Here is a 14,594-nt window from a genome sequence, read left to right as displayed (position 1 = left end):
CCACTCCTTATCTATAATGATGCCTACTCCATTGCGTGCACTTACTTTTCCTGTATACCAAAGTTTGAAACCTTGAATATCCTTAGCTTCTTCTCCACGCCATTTTGTTTCTTGCAAGCAAAGGATATTGATTTTCCTTTGAATCATAACCCCTACAACCTCTACAGATTTACAATTTAATGTCCCAACATTCCAAGTACCAAATCTAATTTTGCTCTTATGGACTAACTTCTTTAGCCGCGTGCGTCCAAAATGACGCGGTAGCCCTTGCTCATTTAACACTACATCCGGGCGCCGATGCAGCGGCTCTAACTCACTTATCACTGTACTCGAGCCATGCAGCGCGTTACTTACGGGCAACGACCTAGCATTAACATTATAACGTCTATTGTCCATGTTCATGATAGATTCAACAAATTTTTACATTGGCTGTTGATGGCCTAACACAACCCTCCTCCTTTACCCGGGCTTGGGACCGGCTATAAACATAGGCGGAGTTATAACACAACATAGATTATCAAAAAATAAAAAAAAATCATAATACAACATATAGAAAACCTCTTTTGAAAAGTAATCATGTAATGATGAACAGTGAAAATCCATCGCACAAGGGTTTATCCTTCCAAGAATTCAAACATTCCCAAGTCACCGAATATATGAAAATCAGAAACTCATGTAGATTCAACTTATAGAAGATAAATAGAACTGTCATCAGACATTGCACTCGATAAATCAGAAACTCTCACGTAGATTCAACTTACAGGAGATAAATAGAACAGAGTCGTGGATTTACCAAGCAAGCATACATTATGCTTATTCATAATAGACTTGGGAGTATCTAAGAATAAATCCTCAATTAGCATATTAAGATGTGTTCTACCATCTTGGAAAAAGCAAGTTATCCCATTCATTGTAATCTGGAAATTACAAGGTCACGAAACTACGAATACTCCCCAAAACAAAAAAACAAATTAGGCTAACCTCAACATTTTCCATTTGGACTTGCTCCTTTTCTTTTTTCTTTTGTGGAGAGGGAACCCGATTTAAAATAAAGAGGCAAAAAAGAGGATTAACCTTACATTGGCAGCCCAATCCAGAATATATGCTTTATCTGATAATAAATTGGAAAAAATGGGAACCAAAAATGGCAATATCGACCAAAGCACAATCAGCTAGCTTTGAGTCTCTCCAGTTCTGCTTCAGCCTCATTTAACTGCTGCCTCAATGTTGATATTCTGCGCTCTAGCCGTTCTACTGGGTCTCCACTTGATGCAGGTTGATATGGTGTCAAGAAATGGGATGAAAATGCTTTCAGAGCTTCAACCCCAGTAACCTATCATATTTGCGATGGCTAAAAAATAAGCAAATAATAATAACTGATAATTTTTTTCTTTTTAAAATCACTTTGGTGCAAGAATGCAGATTTTTATTTTTGGTGTTGAGGCCAATAAATTGGCAACCATGTTAGAAAGAAAACCAGGAACAACTAGATCCAATGGTTCAACGTAAGAATAGGGGAAGATCCCAGCTGGAATTGCCGGAACCATTGATTTTCAATCCCTTCTGGATGAATCACAATTCAAACAAAGATCTGAAGCCGCTAACACCAACGGCAAAGCAGTCATGCCTATAGTGCAAACCAAGCCAAAAAGCCAAAATTTCAGAACCATCAACAAACTCTTCCAATTTAGGAAACCAAAAGATACAATCCAGGGGTGACAGGTGTTGATAGTTCAAGCGATATTAGGTTCAATTGGTGACTGGCAATATACTGGTATAGCAGAGATATACAAATTCATGAGGATCGTTAGGAAAAAGCAATCAACCACAACATATATCCATCTGCAAAATAATTCTGGAGGAAGATGGAAGGCTTGGTGCAAGAAAATGCAAAATCATGCATATACAGATGCCTTTTGCATCATTTGAAGATCCCATATAATATAATAATGTACAGTGTTATAGTAGAAAGGCATGATGTGACTTCAGTATTGTTAAAGTTACAGAACTCTCAGCTTTTCAGATCCTACACAAAAATCTGCACATGTTCCAATCAAAAACTCGTAAAAATTCAAGGGAGGTGCATGCAGCATTTCATGAGTCCGTGCAGGGTTTTTTAACGTTTTACTGGAAGGTCATATATGTTTTCAAAATATTGAGAAGTTGTGCATGAAAATCAGGAAAATGCAGAGGCAGCTGGTTAAAGTTTGTGATACAATATACTATGGAGTATTTTGCTCTATTTTTAAGCGATTATTCATCAATACGTTATGATATGATTTATAGTTTGTGGTTTCAAATGCAATAGCTTACCTCTTCTGGGAGCAATGGCAGCTTGGTAATGTTGAAGTCATCATACAGCATGTAAAACTGGTCTAGGTACTTCTGTTGCATTTTCATTCTTGCTTTAAGTAACTTGGATTCGACATCTGTAAGTATTAGTAGATCAATAAATAACATTGATAAGACAAGGAAAAACAATGTGTGTTGTGTGTGTAATATAAAGGACATGATAGACATGCTACCTTCATCATCATAGAGAACTTGATTGATGATGATATTATGCGTGTCAATCTCAAATTTTGTCAGTTCCTGAACCAATCTCTCTGTTTCATATAGAGAGAGGAACTCCGGAATGCAGACACAGACAAAAGTAGTCATGTCCTGAAAACGAAGGTACCCAAGCACATTTAAGTGACTAAAAGGAAATTGGCATAATTTAACCACCCGAGCATCAGCTAAGGTAACCAAATCATAGCAAGGATTAATGACTGAGTAAACGGTCTTCTAGGATAATTCAATGTAGAAATTATAACATTCAAATTGTTTCTACTGGTTAAAACAAATCCTTCTCAATTTTCAGTTAATTCTGATTGCCATCATACCAACAAATTTAACAGAGTTTCCAGCTTGTGAACACCCCATTTTGTCCAGGCCCCCACAAAAATAAAGGAATAAAATAAAAAATTGAAGAGCTTTTTTTTAATAAAATGATAAAAAACGAAATTAATAAATAAGAATTAAATGAAAAATTCTCAAATTTGTGCCTTAATATGAGTCTTCAATTAGGGAAAGTCAAATGGACCAAAATTGTGCCTTGATTTAAAATAAAATCAAATAAAATTAATCACAAATTGTGATTTGATGGGATTCAACCATTACAGTGGGAAGTCCTAATTTTCTTCTATAAAAGGGTGGTGATCAAGGCAAAAGGGGAGGAGGAAAAAAGAGCAGGCAACAAATAAAGGAGCTTGAGAGAGTTTGTTGAAAAGGTAGAGAATATTTGTTCTCTTGCATCATCTCCACTCATTATAACATGATATTAGGATTGGGTAGGGATGTTCGAGATAAGATAATACCAATTGCTCAATATTCTAATACCCTAAGAAAAGCCAATCCTCTCATTTGAGATTACATGTATAATCTTTAAAAATGTTAAAGACTGAAGGGTGTATGATTATATATTGATTTAGATCATCCTTTTGATTTCCACTTCTCCCTTCTCGAAAATTCTTGTGTGCTGCGCGCATGCGCGCTTTTATGGACGTGATGTGTCTGACGGGTTCATTTCCCCTATCGCTTGTTTTTTTTTTTAAATTTGTTTTGTTCCTCCCCGTCTCAATCTGAATGTGATTTCACAAGGATATCTTTTTTTTTTTTTTTTGGTTTTATGCTCCTGTACGTGCATGCTTCTTTCCCTAGATGTGTGTACATGTGTATGTTGTCCATTCCTCTCTCCTTTCAAATTTAAGTCAACATGGCTTTCTTTGTGTAGGTAGTGTGTGTATGTGTGTGATTTTGTTCTAACAAGCATACATGAGCACATACACACAAGCATATGTGTTGGTTGGTTATTTCTTTTGTTATAAGATAGAGATGATTATTCTAATCATCTAAGTTGCAACAAGTGGTAAAGCCCCAAAGGTTTGATCTCTTATTTGGTTTTTTTTACAAGCCATTTATATTATTATACCATTCTCTAGCACACACTACACCATATGATTTGAGACTTTTGTGTTTGTATTGTATTTTTTTAATTTATATATACCGTGTGAGATTTTTAGAGTTTTCGCAAGTAACTAGTTTATTAGTATGTCATGTGTGGCAATGGGCCATCACAGGCACACTAATCATGATTCTCAATTGATTTGTTTTCTTCTCTTTCTTTAAAACAAAAAAAGAGCCTTTCTTTTTCCATAAGTATAGATAGGTCGAAACATAATTTCTATGCCGTGTGAGATCTTAAAATCTCCGTAGGCATAAAATAAATTAATTTCCATTTGAGATTTTTGTGAATCTTCGTAGGAATTTCAATCTATTTTATTTATAAAAAAAAATCCTTTATCAAATAAGGGAATAATTTTTTTTTCTTTAATTAAAAGATACCAATCTAATTAAAATTTTTTTAAGATGAAAAATTATTTTTCTAAAGAAATATTAACAAACTGACACGTATTTTTACCCTTGAACTTCGTGGGCTTTGATCCCTCTAAAGGATACGTAGGCCCTAGGGTTTTATCCTAGGTCAAATCCAACTTATAAATAAATATTTTTTAATTATAATTTTCTTCTTTTTTCCTTTTTCATTAATTAAGGGTAATTTAAGCTCATATTAATTTTGTTTAGTCAACTTAGGGTAACCGTTCTTACGGACGGGTGATATGAGGTGCCTAACACCTTCCCCATGCACAACTGACTGCTGAACCCTATTCTGATTATTATAGAACATTTTTATTTTTTAAAAGGTTTTCAAAATTATCCTTTTAAAATTTTGATGGCAACTCCTACATTTATTGATCTTCTTTTCTTGGGAGATCATGATACGGGCGCGACACAGCTCATCTTCATTTTATCAATCCACAAAACTATTTGAATCAAGGAGACACAAATCATGAATATTAAAAGAAACTAGTCCATAAATATCCGTCGCAGATATTCTGTTCAGATTCAAAACTTCAGGCTCACAACTGATGATAGGCTACTAAAAATCAATTTAACTTCTAGTTCAAAAAGTCGGCTATAACTTCCATCTAACAATTTAAATGGAGTAAAAACTGTAACAAAACACATACATGACGAAAGTTTCAATCTTAAGGGAAAATCATCAAATAGTTAACATCTGAAGCATAGGATATGGTTTAGAGCATAAAAAGATAAGGCATGTAGAAAGAGATGACAAATTGAGAATATCAATACAATTTAGGAATCTCCACAAAAAAATTCCAACTTAGAAACATCTAGCAGACAAGTGATTAACCCTGTGGGATGATTATATATTTACTTTACTCGAGCCTGCACACCCATATACTCCTTCCATTCCTTTTTATAAATTAAGAAAGTTTGTTAATGTTTGTTAAATGTCTTAATTTTTTTTCAAAAATAATGTTGACATTTCAAAACTGTTCTTCTATCAATATTGGGGAGAGAAAAATATTTGCACAGTGAAATGATGAAGGACTACTGCTGTCCTTCTCGCCATCCTCTGCAACTGACGCTGCTATAGCAACTGTACGAATCTGATTTCTATCCACCTCTGTGACACTCACTCTTTGTTCTGTTCTTTTAGGTTCTATTTGTTCCTCAGTAATTCAAAACTCACGACTAATGGATAATACTTCATTTCTCTATAATTTGCTTTAGAGATAATTGAATAGCCAGTGTCACATTACATCTGAAATTCAAATTGGGATTCTTGTTATGGCTTCAATTTCCTTTTTTTTCCCTCATGCTTTCTGTTGGCCTGCCGACTTTTGATCATTGTCATTTCTGATGTAGTTAAAAACTTGCCCACTAATCATATCATAATCTAATCTTCTAGCATAATAGCCATTCGTTTCTTCAATTCTTTCCATGCCTTTTCTCATGATATTATCAAAACCCAATCTTCTTTGGATTTGAATATTAACTTATGGAATTAATTATTATAGAATTTTATTATTTTTACTTAAAATTTTATATGATAATTATTTTTATATAATAATATAGTAATTTAATTTCAACTAATTCCACCATGGTTTGACCCTAATTCAACCAATGAACCTTGAACCAGTGCCTCAAAAATCCAATGCTTGATCTGGGTTTAATTATCCAGATTTTATAATATCTAAGAACACAAGTTATAATTCAGAGGAAGATGACAATCAATTGACAGCTTCAAAACTAAACGGAAAAGAAATTAAGAAAGCTTCTTGGCTTACTGGATCCTTGAATTGCATGTTAACTCTTTCAATTACATCTTTCATGCCTTCAAGCCTCCCAAGTAATGCATCCTCACCAAAATCATCACCCATGCCAAACATACTTGACATCTGCAATGAGAGTAGAAAACTTTTTCCTATTACATTACACCACAGATAATGAAGCAAACACACATCACCTGATCAATTAAGTTTGAGAGCAAGGAAATAGATTAAACAAAACTGCAAGAAAATTGCACAGGGAAGATATGGTTCTGATTTCCCAAAAATGTATTTAGAAAGATGTGTGATGAATAGTAACACACAATGTAGTTTAGAAGCCATCAAAGTATGCTACTTTAATGCAAACATCATGAAGACACCCATATTTCGGCACACCACAAAGATGTTCTGCGATTCAACTCTAAAATGATTAAACATCACAGATTCATGCAAGCATTCCATCTTGAAAAGCATAATGCACGGATATGTAATATTTTAAGAGTAGGATCAACACACTGCAGAGAACAGCATACATCCTGTCCTGTGACAAAGAAAAACATGCTCAATTGCATTGATCTCATATCCTCTATGAGGAAGATATGTAAAATAAGGATTATGGATTTTTTAAACATTGCAATATAATAATTATTCAAAACAGTGAGCCTCTTTCACTTACAAACTAAGAAAGAAAGTATACCTGATTAAACAAACCACCGAATTTATTTTTCAAAGACATCACTTTTGCAAGACCCTTCTCTAAAATTGATGGAAATTGCAGAAGTCTGAGTGTATGACCAGTTGGAGCAGTATCAAATACTATAATAGAATAATCCATTGTTTGCACCAATCTGTAGAAATTGTCAAATTAAACCAAAAATCAGTTCACATATTTTAGATGAATTTATCAAGAATAAATTCTGCAGATCAAAGACTTGGAATGGAAAAACAACTTCCACATGCCCTCACATCACTATAGAAATGAATAAATTGCAAAACATGCATCCAAATTCAGATTTCGAAATCATCATAAACAGATTTGGTTAGTGTATATGAGCCTAGTCCAGCACTTGTCTAAACCGAAAAACTGATCTTCTCTATTGGTCCAACAGGTCTGAAGACATGTTAAACAGATAGGCAACGTGTCCAAGTAGCATTGAAGTCTCACATGGGTGAAAATATATTCTGGTGCATTATAGGTCACATACCAAACATGGTAATCTTATTTCCAATAGTATTAATTTCCCAGATATACTTTTCTTCAAAAACATTTTAAGATTTCCAAAATTCCTGCATAATGTTTACATCAAACACATTGAATTTTCTTCTCTTCCTTCAGCTGGACATTTGAAGGACTCCTGTTCTCATAAACCCTGAAAGTTGAAATCAGTCTAGTCTGTAATGTTTTAACTGCTAATTTGTTCAAGGTTAAGAGATGAATCTCAAATGAACATCTGGGAGAGTGCCAGAGACCACATTGACAACCCCACAGAACCCACCACCTCTGGACGGCGCAACCTAGTGATCACCATAGAGTAAAGCCACAAAGGTCATAGGCTCTTCAACAGCAGTGACATAATGGAGTCCCACATTGGATAAAGATAAGTTGAAAACAAACATTTGGGTGCGAGAAATTCCTTACATGATTTACTTTCCATTATCACCTTTCTTCTTTTCACCCAAAATTTTACCCAATTTAATATTTTTTATCCAAGAAAGTGAAGTCCAACTAAAGTTATAAACGTAACAGTCCTCAAACTACTTCAAAACATAGGTAAAAAAATATTCAGCAAAATTTCAAGTCACTGTTGAATCACAAGGACATTTTTTTCCCCCCTTACTTCAGCATCTCAGCAAAGCTCATTGCCTCATCAATCCCAGGTATAGCACCAGCTAGTTCTGAAAACATACTATCCATTCCATCGGTACCACTGATATCTTCACGTTCAACAGTAGGATCCACCTCCTGTTAAGCATTATAATATAAATTGAGGACAAATACAGCGCAAACTATGTACATTAAAACAAAAACTGGACCTAGACTACAAACTACTATGAAGATAATTGAAATGTGAAGGACACAGGAAATAGCTCTGCAGAAATAGATGCAACAACCAATGCTAGAAAGTTTTAAAACCTATTTTTTTTTATGTAAACAATTGAAATGAAGTCAACACATATAGATGGTTCCAGATAAATCTTGCACTCATGTAAGCCAATACCAATTCCTCAAAAAGCGTCCTGGCAATATAAAAACTGAAAATGTGTGTGCGCGCGCGCGCGCAGCAAACTGAGATTCTAATACTCATAGAGCATCAACGTTTTCCGTCGCTGTTGACCATAGAGCATGACAATTGAGAACATGATGATGCTCAGATTCTTCATAGAAACATAATTACAAATCTGAAACACAAGCCTCTTCCAAGAGGGAAAACGATAAGGACAACAAAAAAGACAAATGAAAATCCAGGAAATGAAATTTTACCATGGCATAAAGATTTGTAAAGCCATTAACCAAAGTGGGGGTCTTAGTGAAGCGTTGCTGAAAAGCATCACTGAGATTGTGAGCGGGGTCGGTGGAGATGATTAGAACAGAGCTTCGAACCCTGGAGAGAAGGATCGAAAGAATGGAACTGCATGTGGTCTTCCCAACACCGCCTTTGCCCCCAACGAAGACCCACTTCAGAGACTCTTGATCCAATAAGTTCTGCACCGTTCCCTCAGGCAAGTCTTGTTGATCCGCCATGGCCACAGTCTCTTTCTCTCCCCCCCTATCTTTCTCTCTCCTCTGCTTGGATTGTCAATCGACCCGGTGACTCGCGAGTCCAGAATGACGGAGAGAATCAGAAGACCGTTTTCCCTACGATAGCTGGAAATGAATAAACGAGAAAAAAAAAAAAAAAAAGATATCGTGAAATGTTTTGTTAGGTTGAAACTTGAGGCAATTTTGTCAATATTTTATAATTTTAACTATCCGAAGGCCGGGAACCATACCATCCATAATCCATAATTTATATAATTTTTTTATTTTATTTATAAATTATTTTTAATATTTTTATTAGAATAAAAATTTAATTTAATTTACTCTATTTAAAAAATTAATAAATTTTTAATTTTACCTTTATTAAATATACCTATTTTAAAAATAAAATGCTCCAATATTTAATGAGCTTCCTAACTTTAACAAGGACAAAATAGTAAAAATAAATATAATAATGATTTAAAGTGATCTATAAATAAGATTAATATAAACAAACTCTCTCTACCTTATAAATAAGATCAGATGAATAAGTTAAAAATTTTCTGTATATTTTAAAAAATATTATAAACATCAAAATTATTAAAATTAATTAATAATTGATGATTGATATACTTACATCGATAATAAGTTCATAGAAAATTTAATGATATGATATTTGTCAAGGACTTAGTAGAAATGAGGTCTTATTTATAGAATAAAAAGAGAAATTTTTTTATTATATTTATAAATTACATTATTAAATTCTTACAACAAATTTTTCTTTTTACCTCCATTAAATATTGAAGAAGAAAAATATATTATTAATTATTAATGTGTGTGTGTGTGTATACATACATATATATTTGATAAGATTATAGTTGAGAATTTGTAAAACTTCTAAACAAAATTAATGAATTTTAGTTTTTTTTGTTGTTGAAGTAAAACGCATTAAAAGTGATTAGTAAATAAAGAGTGGGAGTATTAAGAGACAAATGTTGGCGGGCTTGTTTTCAAGAACACAGCGCAGAGCCTTCAATCGCTGGCCCAAAACAATGCAGAGCCTTCAATTGGAATGTCAAAATCTTTACCCTTAAAAAAAAAATGGCATGCCAAATTTGAACATATTTCTAATCAATATGCTAACTAAACTTACTGCAACCACTTAGATGTTTATTTTTTACGTTTATTTTACCCATTTGATATAAGGAAAGGGTTTCGTGATTTTAAAAGATTTAATAGGGCATTGCTAGCTAAGACAGCTTGGAGAATGTTTTAAAGTCCTGATGATACTTGGTGTAGGATTTTGAAGGGGTTATATTTTCCTAAAGAAGATTTTTTTAATGCTAAAAGAGGTAGTAAATGCTCTTGGGGATGGTCAAGTATATTAGAAGGAAGGGATCTCTTGTTAAGAGATCTTTGCTGGAGGATTAATAAGGGGGATAAGGTGAGTTTGTTTGAGGGGAGATGGTTACCTGAAGGGGTTGATTTTTCATTACAGAGGCGTGCTGTAAATGAAGAAATGAGGAGTTTGAAAGTGTGTGACATCATTAATGAGGGGAGGTGGGACTTTGGAATGATTCCTGGTTTACTCATTGACATAGATAAGGAGTTGATTTTGAAAGTGAGGTTGCCAGTGGTAGAAGGGGATGCTAGGTTGGTATGGATGAAGAGCAGGGATGGTATATTCACTGTCAAATTGGGGTACAAGGCCGCTGGGGAGTATGAGGAAAAACAGAAGCAAGCTGTACCTAGCGGATCTTATAAAGCTTCAAATAAATTCTGGAATGAAGTTTGGAAAATTAAATGTCCTCCTAAGGTGAATCAGTTTATGTGGAGGGCTATAAATAATGCTTTGGCAACAAGAGAGGCATTATTCAAACACAAATGTGCCTCGGACCCAAAGCGTGAGATTTGTAAAGTGCAAGTTGAATCTGTGGAACTTGTTTTGTGGTGGAGGGGAGGGATGTTGATGCTGTGGACTATCTAGCAAAAGCAATCCGACTGGTTCGTGATTTTAAGGATGCAAATTTGATAAAGCCAATGTCGAAGTCTAGACAGCAGATACTGATCTCTGACATCTGGTTGGCACCTGCTATTGGTAAGTTGAAAATTAATTTTGATGATGCATTTTGTTACAGTAATAATCGTGCTTCTGTTGGGGTGATTGTGAGGGATGGGAATGGAAATTTTGTTAGTGGTTTAGGATGTTTTGTTACTGCTGAGTCACCATTTATGGCTAAATGTATGGGATTGTGGAAAGCTTTGGAAGTAAGGGATAAGTTTGCTGGAACAGGATTGATTTTTGAAACAGATTGCCAAGTTTTATTCAATGGAATGGTGAATCAAGAGATTAAAGGGTGTGAGTGGGGTTGCGTTGATATTATGCAGAAATGCCTTTTGCTTTGGAGATCCTTTAATGACTGTGATCTATCCTTGGTGAAATGTAAGGGTAATAATGCTGCAGATTGTTTGGCAGCTTTGGTTATGAGGGGTGTGGTATCGGAAGGATGGCTTTTAGAGCCACCACCCTCTCTGTTGCTGTCTCTGTCGAAGGATCTTTATGGTTTAAGGCATGATGATTGTGATTTGGCTTTATGTGGATTGGTGCGTGTTGGTATTGGTTAATTCTTTAAATCTTGGGTTGGGTAGGTTATTTGTTTGATCTGACTTTATTGTTTGTTTTGGCTTACAAGTGTTTTAGTGTGTGTAATACTCTTTTTTGGTGATTAATAATATGGACTCTTTTGCTCAAAAAAAAAAAAAAAAGATATAAGGAAAGGGTTGTCTTTCCCCCAAATGTATCCCCGCTGCCAGCAACTAGGAGACTATTACCTCGAGGAATTTTAGCTTTATGTAAGGGGTGCGTATTTTTAAGAATTATACTCTGAACTAATCCTTAAGGGCCTAAATCACTATCATTTGTGTCACACCCACTTAGTCTAAGAGAAGAGTTCTTGATAAAAGTAAAAGTGAAAAGAAAAAGTGAAAGTGATATAAAAAAAATTGTCTAATATGGTGATAAAAGTGAGATAAAATTTTTATAAGCAAGAAGGATGGAATTGAGCTCTCATGAGACTATGATAGAAATAAGAGTTGGAAATTGCATCTTAAAACTAATCATTATATTATAAACATTTTTATTTAATGAATTTCTTTTTTATTATCATATTAATTATATGTTTATTATGATAAATGTATCCTTAGACAAACTATAGTAATTATCTTAAATGTCCCTGATCAGTCATTTATGAGAGATCATAGATAAAACAAGATTAGTATAATTTTAATTAATTATAGATATATAAATTAAAGGCATAGGCACTTGAAAGGGTTCAAGTTGCTAGACCAACCTGCTATGAAAAAGCTGTATAGTACTAGTCATAAGCTTATTTCATATGTAACAATATCATTAAACCTTTTGACATGAAATTGTCATGGATTCTTACATGATGACCACTAAACTTTGGTCTAGTCAAAAGTTACTTTGACCAGGTAATTATAAAGACTTTTATTAAGTTTAGTATATTCATGTAGAGAAATATGAGTGGTTAAATGGAATTTGTCCCTCATGTTAATTGAGAGATATTATTGGGCCCTTGATGAATAAGATTGAAAAAATGTATGGCCATATTACAATGAAAAGGATTTTTTTTATATTATTATGGTTAGTCTGCTCAAAAATTTAAAAAGTAATGGTCAGGCAAAGGAAAATAACAATTTCATATTTCACGCTTGACCAAAATATCATATTACAAAAGGGATGTGACACAGTTATGTGATAGGTTATATCGATCATTGATTCTATATGAATTGGATAGTTGCAATGCCTTGCTAGAGGTCACTTGTGACTTGTGTTAGTAGGGTAATTAACCTACTACCAACTTCCTATGGGCCCTACGGAGTCATATGCAAAGACGGCCCAACTCGAGTTAAAATGTTCAAGTTTATTGAATTTAAAATGTGTCCAGAAATTTAATGCTTTATCTAAGGTGAATGAATTGTGTGTGTGTGTGTATTTAAATATTATAAAATATAAAATATAAAATATAATTATTTATATATTCATGTGTGTGTATATATACTAATATATATATATATATGATATATAAAATTCAATATATATATATATATTCGAAATATATATATATATATATATATATGTTCGTGTACATACATATTTATATAATATGTATATCTTATATATTATGTTAGTTTTAAATTTAATTTTATATAATAGATTAAATTTAATAACTAACATGATATGATAGAATATCATATGAGTTCAATAATTTGAATTTATAAGATAAATTTAAATTAAATATGATATTATATATTTTATTTATAAGATAAATTTAATCTAAATTTTCATTGGCTCTTTAAGAGAAAGTCAAAAACCCTAATCTATGTATGTTATAGAATGGCGACATGCTTCATTAGTTTTTGAGTGTTAAAAAAAAAAGTTTTAACAGCAAAACATAGTGAAAGCCATGAAAACACCTTAGAGAAAAGTAACGTTCGACATTTAAGAAAATGGACGGACGTTTCAAGCTCTAGCACGCCATTCAAGTTAGAGATTTATTCTTGTGGATATTAATAGAGGGAGTTAGCTCCTAAGATCCAATTTTTAAAAAATAACGCGTGAGAAGTTCTAAATAAAAAGGTAACTCTTCTATCCACCTTGATTTAAATGAGTTCGATCAGTTTGCAATTGTGGTTGAGGGTTTATTTAAAATTTTATTCTTCTGCTATGCCCCCAATCCAACAATAAGTTTCATAATTTTTTGTGGCATTGGATTCTTGCACACTAAATAAGCAAATTTTAGACTTAGATAGGCAAAATATATAATTCGTTTTAATGATCTTCTCTACATTTATGTGGTTTCTTGTTATTTCTGTAAATGTTCACTCAAGTTAAAGAATAAAATTGAAAAAATATTTTATTTTTTGTTTAGCACTTTATAATGAAGATAACTTTTTTACTTTTATAAAATACTTTATAAATAGAACTTGCATATTAATTTCTTAAATGTTTATATTTTATATTGTTTATTCTTCTATGCTTACTCTTCAGTATTTAAAAATTTCTTATAATTATCTTAAATTGTTCCATTTAAGTCTCTCAATCTATTCCTTTTTATTAAATTTATTTTCAATCTTTTATTTTAAAAAATATAATTAGAAAGTTCTTCTTTCCTAACACCATTAGTCTATTAGACAAAAAATGCACACATGAGGTTTGAATTCTCATTGAAAGTGGTGCTTATATTTATTACTCGATTGTGCCTCAAATCAAATTATTTTCAATAGAATGATACCTATAAATAATAAAAAAGTGTATATATGGAATTACGAAAATATTTTATTACATTAATTATAGATGGATTTATTTAATTCCGTGTGAGCATTTTTTGTTAAGAAAATTAACAATGAGATAAGAGGAAGTTTTTGATTATGTTTTGCGAGTTGAAGTGAGAGGAAAAAACTAGATACTTAATAAGTTTTTTTTATCCAAACATATGCCTAATATTGACATAAATTTAAATCTTGATTCACTATGTGGTGAAGGATTAACTCCTTTCATTATAACTTATTGGTCATATTGGAATTGAAACTTAGTACAATTTGTCCATTTTTTTTCCTAGGTTCCATGACAAAATTGTTATTCATGATTTATCCAA

At 32.8% G+C, this 14,594-nt stretch overlaps 1 protein-coding gene across 1 annotated transcript; it reads right to left on the bottom strand.

Annotated features, from left to right (window-relative positions):
* Positions 1–730: 730 nt before the first annotated feature.
* LOC129291595 (ATPase GET3A) lies at positions 731–9,046 on the bottom strand. Its single transcript, XM_054929049.1, has 7 exons — positions 8,662–9,046; positions 8,018–8,142; positions 6,877–7,027; positions 6,198–6,308; positions 2,526–2,664; positions 2,314–2,429; positions 731–1,333 (listed from the first exon to the last, which is right to left on the bottom strand). Exons 1-7 carry the CDS (start codon positions 8,920–8,922, stop codon positions 1,169–1,171), a joined length of 1,068 nt encoding a protein of 355 aa, XP_054785024.1. The 5' UTR covers positions 8,923–9,046; the 3' UTR covers positions 731–1,168.
* Positions 9,047–14,594: the final 5,548 nt, after the last annotated feature.

This window comes from Prosopis cineraria, unplaced genomic scaffold (genome assembly GCF_029017545.1).
Source record: "Prosopis cineraria cultivar Desert tree isolate PC_DT_omini unplaced genomic scaffold, ASM2901754v1 PC13, whole genome shotgun sequence".
NCBI classification, from domain to species: domain Eukaryota; kingdom Viridiplantae; phylum Streptophyta; class Magnoliopsida; order Fabales; family Fabaceae; genus Prosopis; species Prosopis cineraria.
Note: the sequence above shows the minus strand (reverse complement) of the source record. Positions and strands in the feature narration are given on the sequence as shown.

Coding starts and splice junctions, on each gene's coding strand:
- LOC129291595 (XM_054929049.1), bottom strand. CDS start 8,922: ATGGCGGATCAACAAGACTTGCCTGAGGGAACGGTGCAGAACTTATTG. Junction 6,309..6,876: donor TCGGTGGTTTGTTTAATCAG/GTATACTTTCTT, acceptor CTCTCATTGCAG/ATGTCAAGTATGTTTGGCAT. Junction 2,430..2,525: donor AGTTCTCTATGATGATGAAG/GTAGCATGTCTA, acceptor TAATACTTACAG/ATGTCGAATCCAAGTTACTT.